The sequence below is a fragment of the Gymnoscopelus microlampas genome (genome assembly GCF_963454915.1).
Source record: "Gymnoscopelus microlampas genome assembly, chromosome: 12".
Classification (NCBI taxonomy): domain Eukaryota; kingdom Metazoa; phylum Chordata; class Actinopteri; order Myctophiformes; family Myctophidae; genus Gymnoscopelus; species Gymnoscopelus microlampas.
The window spans coordinates 27329766-27346328 of NC_139949.1; the positions used below are offsets into that span (position 1 = coordinate 27329766).

The 16563-nt window shown below is 42.5% G+C and overlaps 1 protein-coding gene across 4 annotated transcripts in view; it reads right to left on the reverse strand.

Annotated features, from left to right (window-relative positions):
• Positions 1-16563, reverse strand: part of auts2a (activator of transcription and developmental regulator AUTS2 a) — a gene marked incomplete at its 5' end in the record, with an annotated part of 367489 nt that overhangs the window by 202373 nt on the left and 148553 nt on the right. For all 4 annotated transcript variants that reach the window (XM_084075031.1, XM_084075032.1, XM_084075030.1 and 1 more), the window contains one exon: positions 7499-7600. In XM_084075031.1, the coding sequence (XP_083931157.1) occupies positions 7499-7600 (102 nt within the window). The remainder of the gene's footprint in view (positions 1-7498; positions 7601-16563) is intronic.

The following is a 16563-nucleotide window of genomic DNA, read 5'->3' on the forward strand; positions in this document are numbered from 1 at the left end:
AGTCGTCTCTCATGTCCTGGTCTTTTGGCAAGCTACTTACTGTATATGCTGGGGAAAATATAACCTAGCATTATGGATTATACAAAATGAGAACCAAAGGGTTCATTTTGGACACAATCTCCTCCCTGGTTCCTAACTTTTGAAAGAAACCCAAGAATGTGGACAGTAAGAAGAAGAAAAAGAAAATGCACTGAAATTACTTAAAGACGTGGTTTGGTCATTTTGGCTTTCTTCATTTTATTTTGAAGTTTCATCCTGAAACGGCGTCTCAACCAATCAGACGGTCCTGTCCCCTCAGGCTATGGAACGCTGGAATCTCACTCACTGCAGCTGTGCAGCAGAGGGCTAGTGTTTGTGTAGCGTGTAGCCTGTCGCTCACGCTGCCCAAGGGAGAGAGAGAGGGCGAGGGCCAGTGTGAAGCATGTTTGTTACTACGTTGCTTATTTCTAACCTAAAATGTTTTCAGATACATATTTTAGTGTGCTGATCAAGTTTTAAATGAATAATACACCCTCTGGACGTCATCTTGAATGAATTTGAATACAAAATTGAGTAGCCGTGTAATTAAACACAATTAAAAATCAGGTGTGTTTGGAGGAACGTACAGCTATGGGAATCTCACAGGTGAATGAAATCAAGATTCATATTTATTCAGAACTGTCTGTCTATGTCTTCACGCAGTACATTTTCGTTTGACAAAGTTAAGTTAAAGTCGTGTGTTAAACGTATTTGGGAAATCGCCTGTATCTCGCCTCCTGTGTTTTGTCTCATGTATTGACAATCAACGGCCTATAACAAGTGATGACTTTTTTTTTTCTTCGTGGAAGCGCAGTGATTAGCAACCATCAGGGGGATCGATCATACTAGAGATAAATATTCTGTGACTACTAGAAAAGGTAAGAAAATTTAAAAAATCGCTGGCAGTGGATGATTCATTTATTTATTTATTTTGGCAGTGAATCAGTTAATAAAATCAAGTATACAGTCCAGTCCAGAGTTAAACTAAACCTGAGGATTCTACCTGGGGAATTGGCATGACAACTAAAATTGGGAGGTGAAAAAAAGAAGAATAAGAAAAAGCTTGAAAATCTGTTCTTGTCTGAACTCAACACGGAACTCAACACCTTACTTAAGTATAAATGTTTAAGTTTAAGTGTCCCTATGTGGCAGGCCAATTCAATCTCAATTCAAACAGAAACAGCGGAAGCACAAGTAATGTATTTGGTTAGAGGTATACGTCACCTCCTCAATTGTGAATAACAATTTTACCATCTAGATGCCTACAAACCAAACCATTACAGAGAAGACAAAACATTTCAGTGTTAAATGATCTCGTCTTTTGATCAGACACCTGCCCTCTTTTTTTAACCTTGGTTTTAGTACTTTGTAAAGCAGGAAGTGGGATCATGTGCAGTAGATTAGGGCTACATGTTTGGACTGACTATGATTATGCGGAATGCTGGATGTGAGCTTATCACCCTTTAATATGATCATAGAGTGGATGGTGGATGGTTGAGTTGTCAGTAAAGTATCCTCAGCTACAGCATTGTTTTTCCTAGCACGGCAGCGGAAGACCTTGAGTTCAGATGCCCTGTGAGTGGTCGAAACGGGGGAAGGGAGTGCTTGTTTTGTTTAACGTAATAATAACCTATTCTGTCCACCACGGCTTGCCTACTCAGACGGCGAGCTCAATTTCCAGACATGTCTCACGTCAAGGCCTCGCTGTCTGCCTTGTTTTAACCCATTAAGACCGGGAACGCATCTTTGTAACCACTTTAACCATCATATTATACTTTGGCTATTCAAAAATAGCAGATATACAAGCTCATAGCACGGCACCGAGTGCCGTGCTATGAGCTTGTAGATCTACTATTTTTTTTAAATCGTGATTTTTTTTTTTGCAAATCTTTGAATATATTTTTTTCTGGGGGTCCCTGGAACAAAATATTTTGAGATGGGGTCCGCGACCAAATACATATAATTTCGGGGGTCTTTGACATGAAAAAGGTTTGAGAACCACTGATATTATAGCAACAAAGGTTTTTTCAAAAAACTTTTAGGATTTAGAAGACATTTGTAAAATCCACCAGAAGCAAAGATTTGAGTTACAAATGTTCGCTTTAAAAAATATATTTCAGAATAATTGCAGATATACAAGCTCATAGCGCGGCATTCGGTGCCACGCTATGAGCTTGTATAGCTGCTATTTTTGAATAGCCAAAGACATCTTAAAATGGCACAGATGCGTTCCCGTTCTTAATGGGTTAAGGTGATTTAAAAAGTAATGCATTTGAGTGAACCAAAATAAGTGCTCGTCTTCCCTCAGACATCCTATGAAAAACTAAATCGCCTACAGTGCACACACAGTCCCACTATGTTGTTGTTGTTGCAAAGCATTATCTCACTCCTGGACAGTTTCAGAGTTTCAGGCTATGCTTACACAATACACATTATTTACATGCCTGCCATAAAGCCCTAAAGCAATCATGGAGCCATGAAGCAATCAAAAAAGGCTGTCGAGCAATCCACGACCTCTGCTGCGCATCTGCTTCCTCTGCACTGTGGCTGGGACAGAGCCTGGACTGGGCAAGGAATACGATCCTATGATAATGAGCTAATTATAGGTACAACATTCTGACTCCCATATCTAGATGCTTGTCTCTAATAAAGAACATTTCAAATCATTGAGAGAGAGAGAGAGAGGGAGAGAGAGAGAGAAAATCTCATACTGGATAATTGATGCAAGCAATTACAAGTTCTATGTCGGAGTAAATTGGCTGGCATATCTGGACATGTAGGGAGACTGCGACCTCATTTACATCAGAGTGTCAGGAAATAATTGGAAGAGTGTACTGAGGTGGGATGGACATGGTGTTATGTGAACCAGTCCTGGCAACATTAATAAGCAGTTCAATGGGACAACCAGATTCTTGTCAAGACACTGAAGCTTATGGAAAAGACATGCTGTAGCTGCCCAAGTTCAAAACAAAACATTAGGTTCAGCCTTTTCATAGGTTCGAGTGAAATTTTAATCATAACATTGATTTACAAAACCACAGCTATATTTTATGTCATTAATCAGTTTCCCGAAGCCGTAAACCGAGCATTTGAGATGGGTTCCCCACATGCGTTCACCATTCCAGATAGGCTGTCATGTTTTAATCAGAGAGCCAGTAATAACGGAGTTCAGTTTTACTGGCCATAAGGGAGACTTTAGCTCCGTTCTGGCTGAAACCGCTTCAAAAGCATGGAAAGATGATGGGCTTGACTTTTTTTCACGATATCACTTCCAGATGTTTCATTAGAATGCAACTTTAAAAGACCTCACCGCAAAAGAACCTTCCCATGTGAGAGGAGTCAGGACACACGAGGATGGATTTCAGGACCCCCAATTTTCACATTTCTGTCAGGAACGACTGTCTCAAATAACTCCACTAAGCTGGTAGTATCAATAACACTGTTACAACCAATATACTTTTAGGCTGCCAACAGAATGAACGGACTGTCATCAAAGTATTGATGCCATTGTGGGCACTTTGCTGTCAAAATAACGCCTTGTAAAAAGCAGTTCCATATCACAGAAATGCATATCTTTGCATGCTGTTACTCGAGCACTGTATACTGTATGCAATAGCATTCCCTATAATGAAAGTGTAATCCAACAGGTAACATTGCGTCATTCCAGTGCTTTAAGTACGACTACTTCCCCTCGCAAAAAAACAACGACAGACCGACTTCATTCAGCAGGCAGGGCCAGTGTTGAGACGGAATAGAAGGCTATTGGGCGAATATAAAAATTGCCACCAAAAATATGGGGGTAGATTCATTACAGGGCTTCTCCAGCTTGTATCTCATCAGGCAGGCTGGGGGCTGACTGGCGGGCCCTGACCTAGTACTCCTGGGCCTCTCTCTCGCGATTGCACCCGCCTCTCATCAAGTGCCTTGGGTGGGAGAAAAGCAGTAACGTGCTGTTTACTCGCAATCCGAAGGCCCATAATTGCCAATTTATTTGATAGGCAGCCGAGTAATGATGGCATTTCACCCTTTACCGCAGAGACTAAACGCAAAAGTGATTCATCCCAGGCTTCATGATCCAGCAGACTCTCTCCCCCTGCACAGGACTGCAGCCTGCCTGAAATGCCTGCCTGCCACCCAGACTGAGGGAGGGAAGGGGGTTTGGAAGGAGGTGGAGGGGGGGGGGGGGCTGCCATGTCGAGCTTCAAACGAACCCAAAAGGGAACCCAGAGCTTCAGAGCAAATACTGGCTAAGCCTGCCAATTTAGCTGGGGTTTGGGGGTTGAGGCAAACACAGTCAGGCTGATGTGCCATTTGTAGACCTTAATGAGCTGGCAGGATGGAGTGAGGAAGGAGAGAGGGTAAAACAGAGCAAGGGGTGAGAGAGAGAGAGAGAGAGAAAGACTGCCAGGGCCTGACCTCCCGTGGCCTCTCTCTCTCTCCCGCTCCGGCAGGGCCAGGCCAGAGAACTGGGCTTATCTGCTTCATCAGAGAAGAGTCAGAGGGGGAGGGGGATGCCTGCAGTGGATATCATTAGGAAAACGTTGGACTGATGAGTGGTTGGAGCCATAGCTAACCTCCAATTCAAACTGCTCCCTGGTACAATTGAATAAAATGCAATGTGTGTCTCTGTCCACATGAACAGATAATATGCCAGGAGCATGCACCAGAATATTGTATTACAATATGCAACGAGGAAGAAGTTGGTACTGTATGTCTAAACCAAGTTTTTAAGAGGCAAAAGTCCAAGTCATGGTAGACACAACAATCTATCTTTCCCTCCGTCCTTCTACATCCCTTCGGGCTGTCCTCCCTTTAGTCGGGGGAACAAGCACTTCAGATCATGTGTGAAGTGGGTTTTTACAGGAGAGCTTGAGGGGTCTTGTTCAAGGAACCCATGGGGATTATCTTTCCCTCTCGTCTAGGACAGTGTGAAAAGTCATCTTCTCTTTTAAGCCTAGCTTTCAGCAGCTCTACTAAAGACAACGTCTCCAACACGGGGGCGGCTAGGCCAGACAGTATAGGGGCAGCTGGTGCGGCAGTCATCTGGCCCCCTCCAGGGCAAACAGACCGGCTAAAACAGGCCAGTTCAGGAGAATATCCTACTCATCGTGAACAATGAGAGTGGGCGGTTTAAGCTTCAGAGAACTTAACATTTCAAAAACAAATTGAGCTTATGAATGTGGTAATTGAGACTATGTTTCAACAAGTGGGGTCAAAATTGTGATATTAGCTGATTAGTAGTTAATGGCATTTACAAAAGCCATGTGTGCAATACTGAGTTTTTAGGGTGTACTGTAATATGGTAATTTTGTAATTATTAAAACATAATTTGTGTGTGATGTGAGTTCACTATTGGGGTGACTCTCAACTCAGTGGAAGTTGAACGTTTCGACAATGAGGCGAATGGCGTAAGCAACCAATAATTACAAAGTTTCACTTGAAAATGTTGTTTACACAGCTATATATACAGTGCTTTTCCTTTCATAGAAAAACCACAGTGCTAATGCATCAAGTGTGGACTGCAATTATGTTCCGCTCGATTCCTCAAGTGTTCAATGGCAATACTGTATCACTTTTAGGCAATTGGCTATGACTAACCATGGCATAACTGATTGCAAATTGAAAGCTTTTCTTCATTCTCTTCGGCAGCAACAGCTGCGAGCATCAATCAACCTGGCACTATGCATGTCGAAAATGCTCCTATTTAACTATCATTTGTCTTGGTTTAGCTCCACGGAGCAACTCCGGTTCGGCTTGACTAAAAATCAGTAGGTATCATTTCAATTTCTGATGTCAACATCAAATTACTTATTTCATTTCATGCCTGGTCAAGCACTGTAAAGCTACACGCAGAATCGGTTTTGCTTCAGTTGCCCGGCCATGTCTTTCTCAAAGACTAGCTCGCCTCCCTACTGACAGCTTTAATTATGGCCAGATATCTGATATCTCCACTGTAGATTCTCCACACAAATCAAAGAGCAGCAGTAGATCTCTGCACCGCTCCCTCAAGCCTGCTCCCTTTACATCTTGGAATGTGTCACCGGGCACAGGGACACATCTCTCTCTCTTACTTGTGACATTTAATGCTTGACTTAGCTTCTATAAAAGGAACAAGGAACTGGGTAAATAGGATATCCTTATTGCACCAGTACCAAGGAACGCCTGGGTGTATGTGTGCAAAATAAATAACCAAATCGTATTGGTACACGGCCAAAGAAAAGAAAAAAAGAACCTACAATACGTAAGTACTTACCTTTTGCCTGTGTGCGGTGAGGGTGTGAGGCCACACATAATAAAGTTATATCAATGTGAAATTGTGTCAGCAAAAACAGAGACTTTCATCTGCAGGCTAGCAATATGCAAAGCTAGCTTATATTACATACAGTAGTACTGTATTATCAGCTATAATATAGAATATTTTTTTAAGTGAATGATTAGATACAGTAATGCTGCAGGTTGCAGGAACCTGAAACTTCTGTAATTTAACATCATCATATGGTACAACTATCACCAGGGATAACTGCTGATTACTGTTAAGAATGTTATGTTGTGTTGCATCATGTGCTTGGAGGGGCAAATTACAGCGTACATACTGTAACATTAACAGTGTTTCTTGGAAAGCCACAAGTACAGACACAAGTACTGGTTCAAGCCAGTTAAATCGTTTCTTCAGCAATTATATGCGTTATTCTTCAGACAGGAGAGTGTAGAGAGATATGAAACCAAGGGCAGAGAAAACAGAATATGCATGACAAGATGATCTCCTCTAAAGTTGGATTAAAACGTGGGTCCATGCGGCTCCAATGAGAATGTTCTGTGCACTAGCAACTGGCTGTGCCAGTAGAAGGTCTCTACCCTGTAATAAATCAATATCAATTATAATCAATAAGGAAGGAAACTACAACAGCCTTATACAGTAAGTGCAAAGACTGCAACCAAATCCATACACAAATAAAGCATAAAGCATATTGCTGCATAATGTGGCCATAATTTCTCTTAAAGGTTGTTTGGTTCAGTTAAGGGGGAATTCTAAGACTTATCAGGAAAACTCACTTTATTTATATGTTCATTTATATTTCATTTATATTCTACCTATATGAAGGTATGCTGAATGATGAGCTTAGCCTAGTTTGCTCAATTCCAGTGTCTATGGGATCAAGTAGCATCTCCTATCAAAAATAGGGGGCAAAGAAAGTTGTTTGATCTAATTCCTTTGCTAATAGTAGTATATCAGTGAATTTTACTGTAACTACGTAAATTATAAGCTGCCGTTCTCACTGGCCACGCACGCACGCTCCTCTTGCGCACGTGAAGTTTCTTTTTCTGCTCTGTGCGCATTCTCGGATGTTTAACCAGATGTCCTGGTTTGGCCAGGGTTTGGCAAGAACAGTCAGTTCTTGCCAAAGGTTCAGTGTTGACAATGGAGTGGTGTTATGTCTTAACGTGTTTGTTTGGTGTGCGTATCTGTTCATGTACTCACGTCTGTCAGTCTGTCTCTAGAACTGCTCCTGATGGACGGCTTGGACTCTCCACTCACGCTCTCACTGTCGCTGTCCTTACAGTTGTTCTGTCCAGGCTTCAGCTGTGGAACGCAACAGACACACGCACGCACGCACGCACGCACGCACGCACGCACGCACACACACACACACACACACACACACACACACACACACACACACACACACACACACACACACACACACACACACACACACACACACACACACACACACACACAGTTACGACCCGGCACACACACAGAAGAGAGGTCCATGCATTAACCCATTAAGACCTGAGGCCGCGGACACCCATCTCAAAATGTTTTGTTCTAAGGAACCCCCAGAAGCAAAGCACACATTTTTAAGATTTTTCAAAATTAGCAGATCTACAAGCTCATAGCGCGGCACTCGGTGCCGCGCTATGAGCTTGTAGATCTGCTATTTTTGAATAGCCAAAGAAATCAAAAAATTACACAGATGCGTTCCCGGTCTTTATGGGTTAAACAAGGTGAAGATCACTGGAAAGCGCTACAGTTTGACAGAGCTTGACACATTTTTGCCAAGAAAAAGAACTGAGAACTGGCAGAGGCCACACTGTGCTGTCTCTGTAAATCTGTCATGTTTATGAGGCCATTGAGTAGACTATTGAGCAGCAGCCGTCACTCTGCTTGCCAATGACAGATGCCATCTGATCTCACAGTGTGAGATCCACTATGCGTTCTGGAACGAGAGCAGGGGGGGACAAAAGAAAAACAACCACCCTCCAGATTCTTCAAATGGGGGCCTCTCTCTCTCTCTCCCTTCCAAACAGATGACACACACGCTGAGGCAACAGGAATCCAGTGAATGTCATCCGCACAGTGACTGTGTCAGAGAGACAGAAGAAGAAACAGAGGACGAGTAAAAAGGGGGGGGAGGTTGTGCCAAGCCAGAGAGCATCTGAGCCCCTCCGAAAGAGCTGGAGAACAATGCAGGGTTCTCGGGGGAGTATAGGAACAGTGGGGGGGCCTCTGCTCCAGTCCATGTCTGCCTCTGAAGCGTCCACACTGCTCCTTCCAAGACTAGACAAATGGATGGATTCATTTCAAAGGGAATAAAAAGCTTGCTCTGTGGACCACTTGGAACATAGCAGTTAACATGGCTACTAAGCCCCTTACACAGGGGTTTCCCAAACCTTTTCATGCCAAGGACCCCCAAATAGCCATAGCCTCTAGCTCCTATTGTGAGATGGCTTTTAAAGAAAGAAAGAAAGAAAAGTTGTGATTTTGATAACCTGCTATTATTGATATTGCTTGAAAACAATGACATGCTCAATATAGGGACGCCAGGTTCAAAGTGGTTAAAAATGTCTGAGTGTCTTTTTCTTTCCTTCATGATACTTTTCCACCCTCTCCTTTCTAATGTGCCCACCTGGCCCACACTTTGAAAACCTGTGACCAAACACAGTGAAAACCAGTGTGTTCATGTAAATGAGACTCTTTTCTTAATACTCTCCGAGTTAAATGAGCACTCTGGACTCTACCGTGTAGGTGTCTATAGTGCAGCAGATGTGGTGGGACTTGGACCTGAAGATGATGATTCAGTTCAGTCTCCTCTCCACTTTACCTCCCTACCCCGCCTCTAGAGGGACAGAGCTTTTTCCTTTTTTTAAACTTCTCCTCCAATATTCACATTTCAGGTATTGGCATTGCTTTAGTGTAATGAAAGGGCACAAAGTGAAGGAATACCCAAAGAGCCCTCGAGTTGAGCAGATAATTAAAATGAAAATGTTCTCTTTTCTGTAGCCATTAGCAGTGTGAAAGGAATCTGTTTCCTAGGGAGAATTGCGTGATGGGTGGAAGGCGGCTGGGTTCGCCAGAGTGCTGAACACGATAAGAGAGTCAGAGCATTGGGAATGCCTGATGGGCCTCTGTGCGTGTGTGCATGTGTGTGTGTGTGTGTGTGTGTGTGTGTGTGTGTGTGTGTGTGTGTGTGTGCGTGTGTGTGTAAAGTAGATGAAGAGCGCTGGGCCACACAAGAGAGAGCTGGAGGGAACTCATAGGACCATGGAGATACAGAGCACATGCCAGCACATACACGTACACACTCACGCGCGCGCACGCACGTACACACACACACACACACACACACACAGGCCACAGCACTGTGATAGCACTAATTACCTCCAACACATTTTCATTCCCACAAAACCAGGCGACGTTTCCGCTCTTTTCTGGTAAATGCCAGTTCCTCTGAAGGGAGTTCCATATTTTCAGAGGGAAAAGGAGAGAATAATATCTCATCCACTCTGGCCCATGAACAGAGTTCTTGTTTATGTCCCGCTTGGCAGCTACTTCATCAAAACATGTTGACCTATCATATTCATTAGCCAGCCACACGTCTCTGCACATTCATGCATATCGACGCTGTCAGGCGGAAACCTCGTATGTCCAAAGAGTTTCAGGAAAAAATAACTTGTGTTCCAATGGATCCAATGTAGACATTATTTAGCCACAAGCTTTGTTAATACTCATTGGTTAAATATTTATAAAACCCACTTTCAACCTGCTGTCCCGATTTTGGGCATCAATACAGTACACATTGCATTGTGAGCTTGTAGATCAGCCATTTTCGCTACGCTACTTTTGCATGACACAGTTACAGTATACGATGAAGTATAACAAATATAATAATGAATATAATATAATAAAATAGGGCATTCATTTATCAAACACATAAAAAGATGAGATATGGAGATACAAAGGCTGACAGCAACGATATACAGCAGACACTCTCACACAAGCTCACAATTGCTGCTGATCCAATAGCAGCCACAAATATTTGGTCAGCTTAATAAGAATGTAAGGAACTTGAAGGAGAGACTCACACAGGGTGATATAGTCTTATGGTATATTCACATCCTCACTGACGTGGATAAATGAATCTGGCAGCAAATTGACGCTGTGGAAATGAGATGATAATCATTCTCTCTACCCCTGACTTATCAGCGTGGAAAAGTACTCCATGAAATCAGAAATCTTGAACAAATTTAAAGGAGCATAATGTATGAAGAATGTGCCTAATAAAGACACTCCAATAAAAGGAGGGCTCTTCTTTCAAGGTTATTACATAGCTTAGGACCTGATTACGCAGCTATTTGAAAATGTATCCCTCAGCTTGTTCCCTTTTTATTTCCCCCTGAGCTCCCTTAAATTACTTCTGAGAATTCTGTGCACCCTCCCCCCTCCTTTTTTTTGTTCTTCTGAGGTTCAGATTATAGATTATTTTTTTAATGGAATGATTAATGTATGTGTTCGGCTAACGGGGGGGAATGCTGGTGGTCAGTAGGATCAAAAAGCGGAGCTGAAACTTAATGACCTGCTGCCTTCTGATTAATCAAAGTGAGAGACATGTGTGGGCGCCTGGGCGGGTGTGTGTGTGTGTGTGTGTGTGTGTGTGTGTGTGTGTGTGTGTGTGTGTGTGTGTGTGTGTGTGTGTGTGTGTGTGTGTGTGTGTGTGGGAGTTGAGGTCTAAATGACCTATACAATTAGAGCAGTGGTCTGATCACTCCCACTTGTTACTCAGCAATGATTTAAGAGCCTTTTAAACTTAGTTTCTGTTTGGCCTCCTGCAGTGAACACAGATGGATCTCGTTGCATTTGAACTAAGTCAGAGAGAGAGACAGAGAGAGAGTGAGAGAGAGAGAGAGAGTAAAAACGGTGTGTGTGTGTGTGTGTGTGTGTGTGTGTGTGTGTGTGTGTGTGTGTGTGTGTGTGTGTGTGTGTGTGTGTGTGTGTGTGTGTGGGCGCACGCGCGCGCGTTCATGTCTGTTCGTGTGCATTACCATAGTGCGTGCATGACCGCGTGTACGCCTGTGTGTGTGTGCAAATGCCCCGAGGTGTGTTGTGGTGATTCAACAAACATAAAGACATTAATTAAGCGGCAGGCTGAACCATAAGGATGCATTCATTTAATGACCTGATCCACACAGCCTGGGTAAAGACTGGCCCTGCAGGAAGATAACAAACAGATGGTTTTAATATTCCAGAGGCTAATTTCACATCAATTAAAAACACAGCGAGACATTAGCATCTAATGAAACATTTAAACTACTAGTAAGTGCATCTGCCATTAATTTCCACACAGTGAGGTCTTGTTTTCTTGCAATCTGTTCTGTGTTAGGGGGGAGAAGTGTTTTTTTTCCTTTTTTTCATTTCTTCTTTTGCAGCCTGAATTTACTGAAGTATACAATCAACAACTGTTTTCAATCAGCAGTCTGTATGATGCTTTGGTACCACGCATGCAAAACCTAAGCAGTGTTCAGCAAGATTCAACATTACATGCACGTGTTAGTGGACCTTCAACCTTTATTCTTCTCCTGCTAAGCAGTCCCCTAGAGCAGAGGTTCTCAAACTTTTTCATGCCAAGGACCCCCAAAATGATATGTATTTGACCGCGGACCCCCCCCCATCTCAAATAGTTTGTACCAGGGACCCAGAATCACGAGATTTGAGTTAAAAATGTTCGCATAAAAATATATTTATTCAAAAGGTTTGCACACATTTTCACGTTTAAAAAAAAATAGCAGATCTGCAAGCTCATAGCGCAGCACTCGGTGCCGCGCTATGAGTTTGTAGATCTGCTATTTTTTTTTTTTTGAATAGCCAAAGTATAAAAGGTTAAAAAGATTGCGATGCTATATTAACACATTTTGCTGGGGACCCCCTGGTACCCCCCCAAGGACCCCTGGGGGTCCCCGGACCCCACTTTGAGAACCAATGCCCTAGAGTCTGTGCTGCTCTCTGTACACCCAACTGGAAATCGGCCAAAGGGTGACGCGAGAGGGAAAGCCAGTAGAGTTCATCCTGGAATCCGCCAATTAGATTATGATGACAGTATCTTGTGTGAAATGCTGATATTTTGGCCTGAGAGTAGTAGTAGTAAGCCTCGCCGAGCCATGTGGCCCATAGGTCAGCAGCCTATCTCCTGTTTCTGTAGCGTGGGGCAGCTTGATGTACTAGTACATAGGTTCTCAAAGTGGGGTCCGGGGACCCCCAGGGGTCCTTGAGGGAGTTCCAAGGGGTCCCCAGCTAAATGATGGATAGTTAGGAACCAAATGGACCCTTATGGGTGTGTAACTCTGAGAGTGTACAAATGGAACCAAATGGACCCTAACGGGTCCATTTGGTTCCATTTGTACACTCTCAAGAGTTAAATTAACATTGATTTTACAATATAAATTGGGGTCCCATGAGATAGAAATGCCGTTAAATGGGGGTCCGTAGCCTAATGCATGTCAAACTGGGGTTCCTTGAAATTAAAATGGTTGGGAATCACTGCTAGTACCGTAAAAATCTTCTCTGTTATGGGGGTCCTTGGCATATCTTTTCAAATGGGGTCCATGGGCTATGGGCTAATAAGTGTCAATGTTGGGGTCCTTGACATGAAAAAGTTTGAGAACCACTGTACTAGTACACCCCCTGGACATGATACTAGTACGTCGCAGGGACCCAAATCCATCCCTTAATGCCGAGTGCCAAGCAGGGACGGATTGGGTCCCGTTTTTAACAGTCTTTGGTATGATCCGGCCAGGGATAGAACCCCAATCTCAGGGCGAGCACTCTAACCACAAGGCCACTGAGCTGGTTCATGGCCATCTGCCTGTGCAAGTGGAATGTTTGTCCTAACGGTGGCACTAAAGGAAAGGCCAAAAATGGGCAATCTCCAAGCTCATAATATGTACGAAATTCTTTATTTGAAAAAATGCAGGATAAGAATCCAGATTTGTTTTGGATGTATGAATGTTATATGTTAAGTTGGCTGTTCAATAAGGAAGTCTTTGTTTTAGGAAAATTCATAGAGAAAGCATGGCAGTTGAGATGGAGGACGATGTACCCGTAACTTGGACAATCAAAATGTTTATGTATTCTGTCTGTGGTGTATCTTGGTGTATATGTACATTGTGTGAGTGTCTTATAAGCCCGTGCGGGCTGGGCATCATGTGGTGCAGGACACTATAATAAAAATCTATCTATCTATCTATCTGTTGCATTGAGACACGCTGTGAGCTTGGAGATCTGCTATTTTAGCTATTTTTGTATTAACGAGATTGTGATTAAATACTAACTACATTGGATTAATTTGAACGCATTTCCTGAACTTGGACATACAAGGTTTCCGCGTGACACAGCGGCGATATGCATGTGAGTCAGGAAGAGTCAGACGATGTTAGTGCAGCTGCTGCCCCACTTTCATCTAGCAGATCACTGGAGCACTGAATGAATTAATTCAAGAGGTAGATGGAATACGAAGGAATCGTTTTATTCAAGCAAAGTGAGCATGTCAGCAGGGATAATGGTGCAGCACGTCACTTTTAGCCAAATATATACCGTTTCAGGAGGAGCTTAAAGTGTTTGAAATCTTCACATTCAAAATGCGCTAATTTGGTGAAGCTGGAATCAAAGCAGCGCTACACACTGTAGGAAAATACCAAACACCTGTAAAAGCAGAAGAATAGAGGAGGGGGCTTTACATAATAATAAAGCCTAAGGAATCTTCTTAAAACCTGCCATGTGTGGGAGGAGACAATTGGCATAACAACTAAATAGGGGGAAAATATGCAGTAACTGCACACTTGATCACCTTTTAAAGCTGCCTGCAATTGAGAACATTTTTGTGACCAATCTGTATGATAGATAGAGTATGTTAAAGGTAGGGTAAGTGATATTTTTTTGTATCTTTTTTTGTTAAAAAGGTTAAAGTACTATTCTGTACTAGTACTAATCATTGCTACAGAGCGTTTGTTTGGTCACAGGGGTCTCTCTAGCTCTTTAGTAAACAGAAAATAATACATTTTCAGGTAGGTGACAACATTTAAGCCGATCTTGAATTTGGCAATAAATAATTAACTGATGGTAATTTTACTGATTCAGTCACATTCCTTAAGCCCTGAAACCTAGGGTTAAACACCTTTCTAGGTTGAGTAAACAGAATCCAAATATGTTTTCTATCTATTTGGGGTTTCAACCATATACTGACCTATCTAATATTGGAATTATTGCAAACCAACCACTAGGGGGTGAGCCCAACTCGTTTGCAAGGGTTTTTGAAAACCTTATGCCCAGACCAATGCCAAAAATCTAAAACTAGATACCAAGTGCACAATTTTAATGATTTTTTACATATTTCCTCCCAGTTTATAGTCATTTTAAGCTCCCGACAACCATCGCAGACGCCGTCTTGAAAATTATGCCTTTCCAGAAGTCTGATTTTCCTAGATTTTTAGTATTAGTATTTTTCGCAATAAGTCAGTATAGTAAATCTTACCCTCGTTCTGTTCTCCATTAAAAACACAGGTCACGTCTTTCCAGTCCAGTTCCTTGCTGACTTTTATATTAAGATCCCGGAAGTTGCCTGTCTCCACGCAGCGTATGTGGTGTGTTTTTCTCAAGTAGCCGTGCCAAACGAGGTTGTTTCTTACAATAATACGCTACTTTTGAGATAATATAATTTAAAAAAAAATGTTTTCTTTAAAATGCGACAAGGCAACACTGGTGGGAGACCTGGGTTTGAATCCCAGGAACGACGTAAATCTAAATGGATTGCAGATTTATGTTATCACGGTATGGCTTTCCAATGGAGTGATAATAGGCTCTATGCACAGCAGCCATATTGTGAAGAAATTCACAGGTGTTACCAATGATACTAATGAAGGCTCTGTTCCATTCTGTTCAAACAGAGTCAGGGTGCTGATATTGTGCATGTTGACTCACTGGAAACACTCTGTTACACCAGTGGGTCTCAAAGTGTGGGGTCCAGGGACCCTCATGCTTCCTTGAGGGGGTTTCAATGGCCTCTTACGGGTGTGTAACTCTGAGAGTGTACAAATGGAACCAAATGGACCCGTAAGGGTCCATTTGGTTCCATTTGTACACTCTCAGAGTTATGGTGGTTGTGGAAAGAAATTAAAAAGTCTGAGAACCACTGTGCTACACTAAATGGAACAGGGCCTTCATTAGTACTATCATTGGTAACACCTGTGAATTTCTTCACAATATGGCTGCTGTGCATAGAGCCTATTGCCTCAATCACATGCGTGTGATATATCCATGGAAGCTAGTTTCACTCAACAATGTTTGAAAACTCAGGAATTTCAATTAAACCTTATGAAAAGGGTTGCTATGGGCCCAAACTCAACTGTGTGTTGATCTACAGTACAGTATATATTCAAGTGCAGACCCTGAAGCAAACAAGCATACCGCAATAGGCGGGTTTACAGCAGCATTATCGAGTTGCTACATGGATTGTCAAAGGTACAGCTGAATGCCACTTAAGTTTCACAAAAGCATAGCTTGAGATTTCCCCTAAAGGTTGCCGTCTTTACAATACAAACTGCTTCATAAAAGCAGGAAAAATCAATAGAATACGGAATGTTTTCATTTCAGCGGCACCTTTGAGGGCAGTAGAGGGGAGACACTCTTATTCAACTTTTATTCAACCGTCCAGCAAGAACTGGATGTTCTTGAGAGAAAGAGCTTTTTGTTGTGCTGGCCATTTTCAACTGTATTTATCTAGTGTTATCTAACATAATGATCAATACCAAGCTGTAGTCCATCAGCATGTTTGATTGCACAAAGGTAATAAAACATGGCCAACATCCCATGGGCAAGTCGAACAAAAAGCCTGCCAACACATATTTTTACACAAAATCAAAGTCAATCTGCGTCCTCTTTAGATTTCAGAGAGGTGGTCTGGTGTGGATGGGGTGTCATACAATTTATCATTTTAGCTGACACTCTGATCCAGAGTGACTTACTGTACAAATTGTATGATCGTAGTAAATGGCATGAACTCTGGTCAACACATGGCAAGTGGTCAAGTAAATAGAGTGCAACGAAAAGTGAGTGGTACCAAAATGTGACAATGAAGTAAGTGATGGAGTTTTGAAGGTATTAGCTATTCAAAAATAGCAGATCTACAAGCTCATAGCGCGGCACCGCTATGAGCTTGTAGATCTGCTATTTTAGAAAAATAGTGAATATGTGTGCAAATCTTTGAATATATA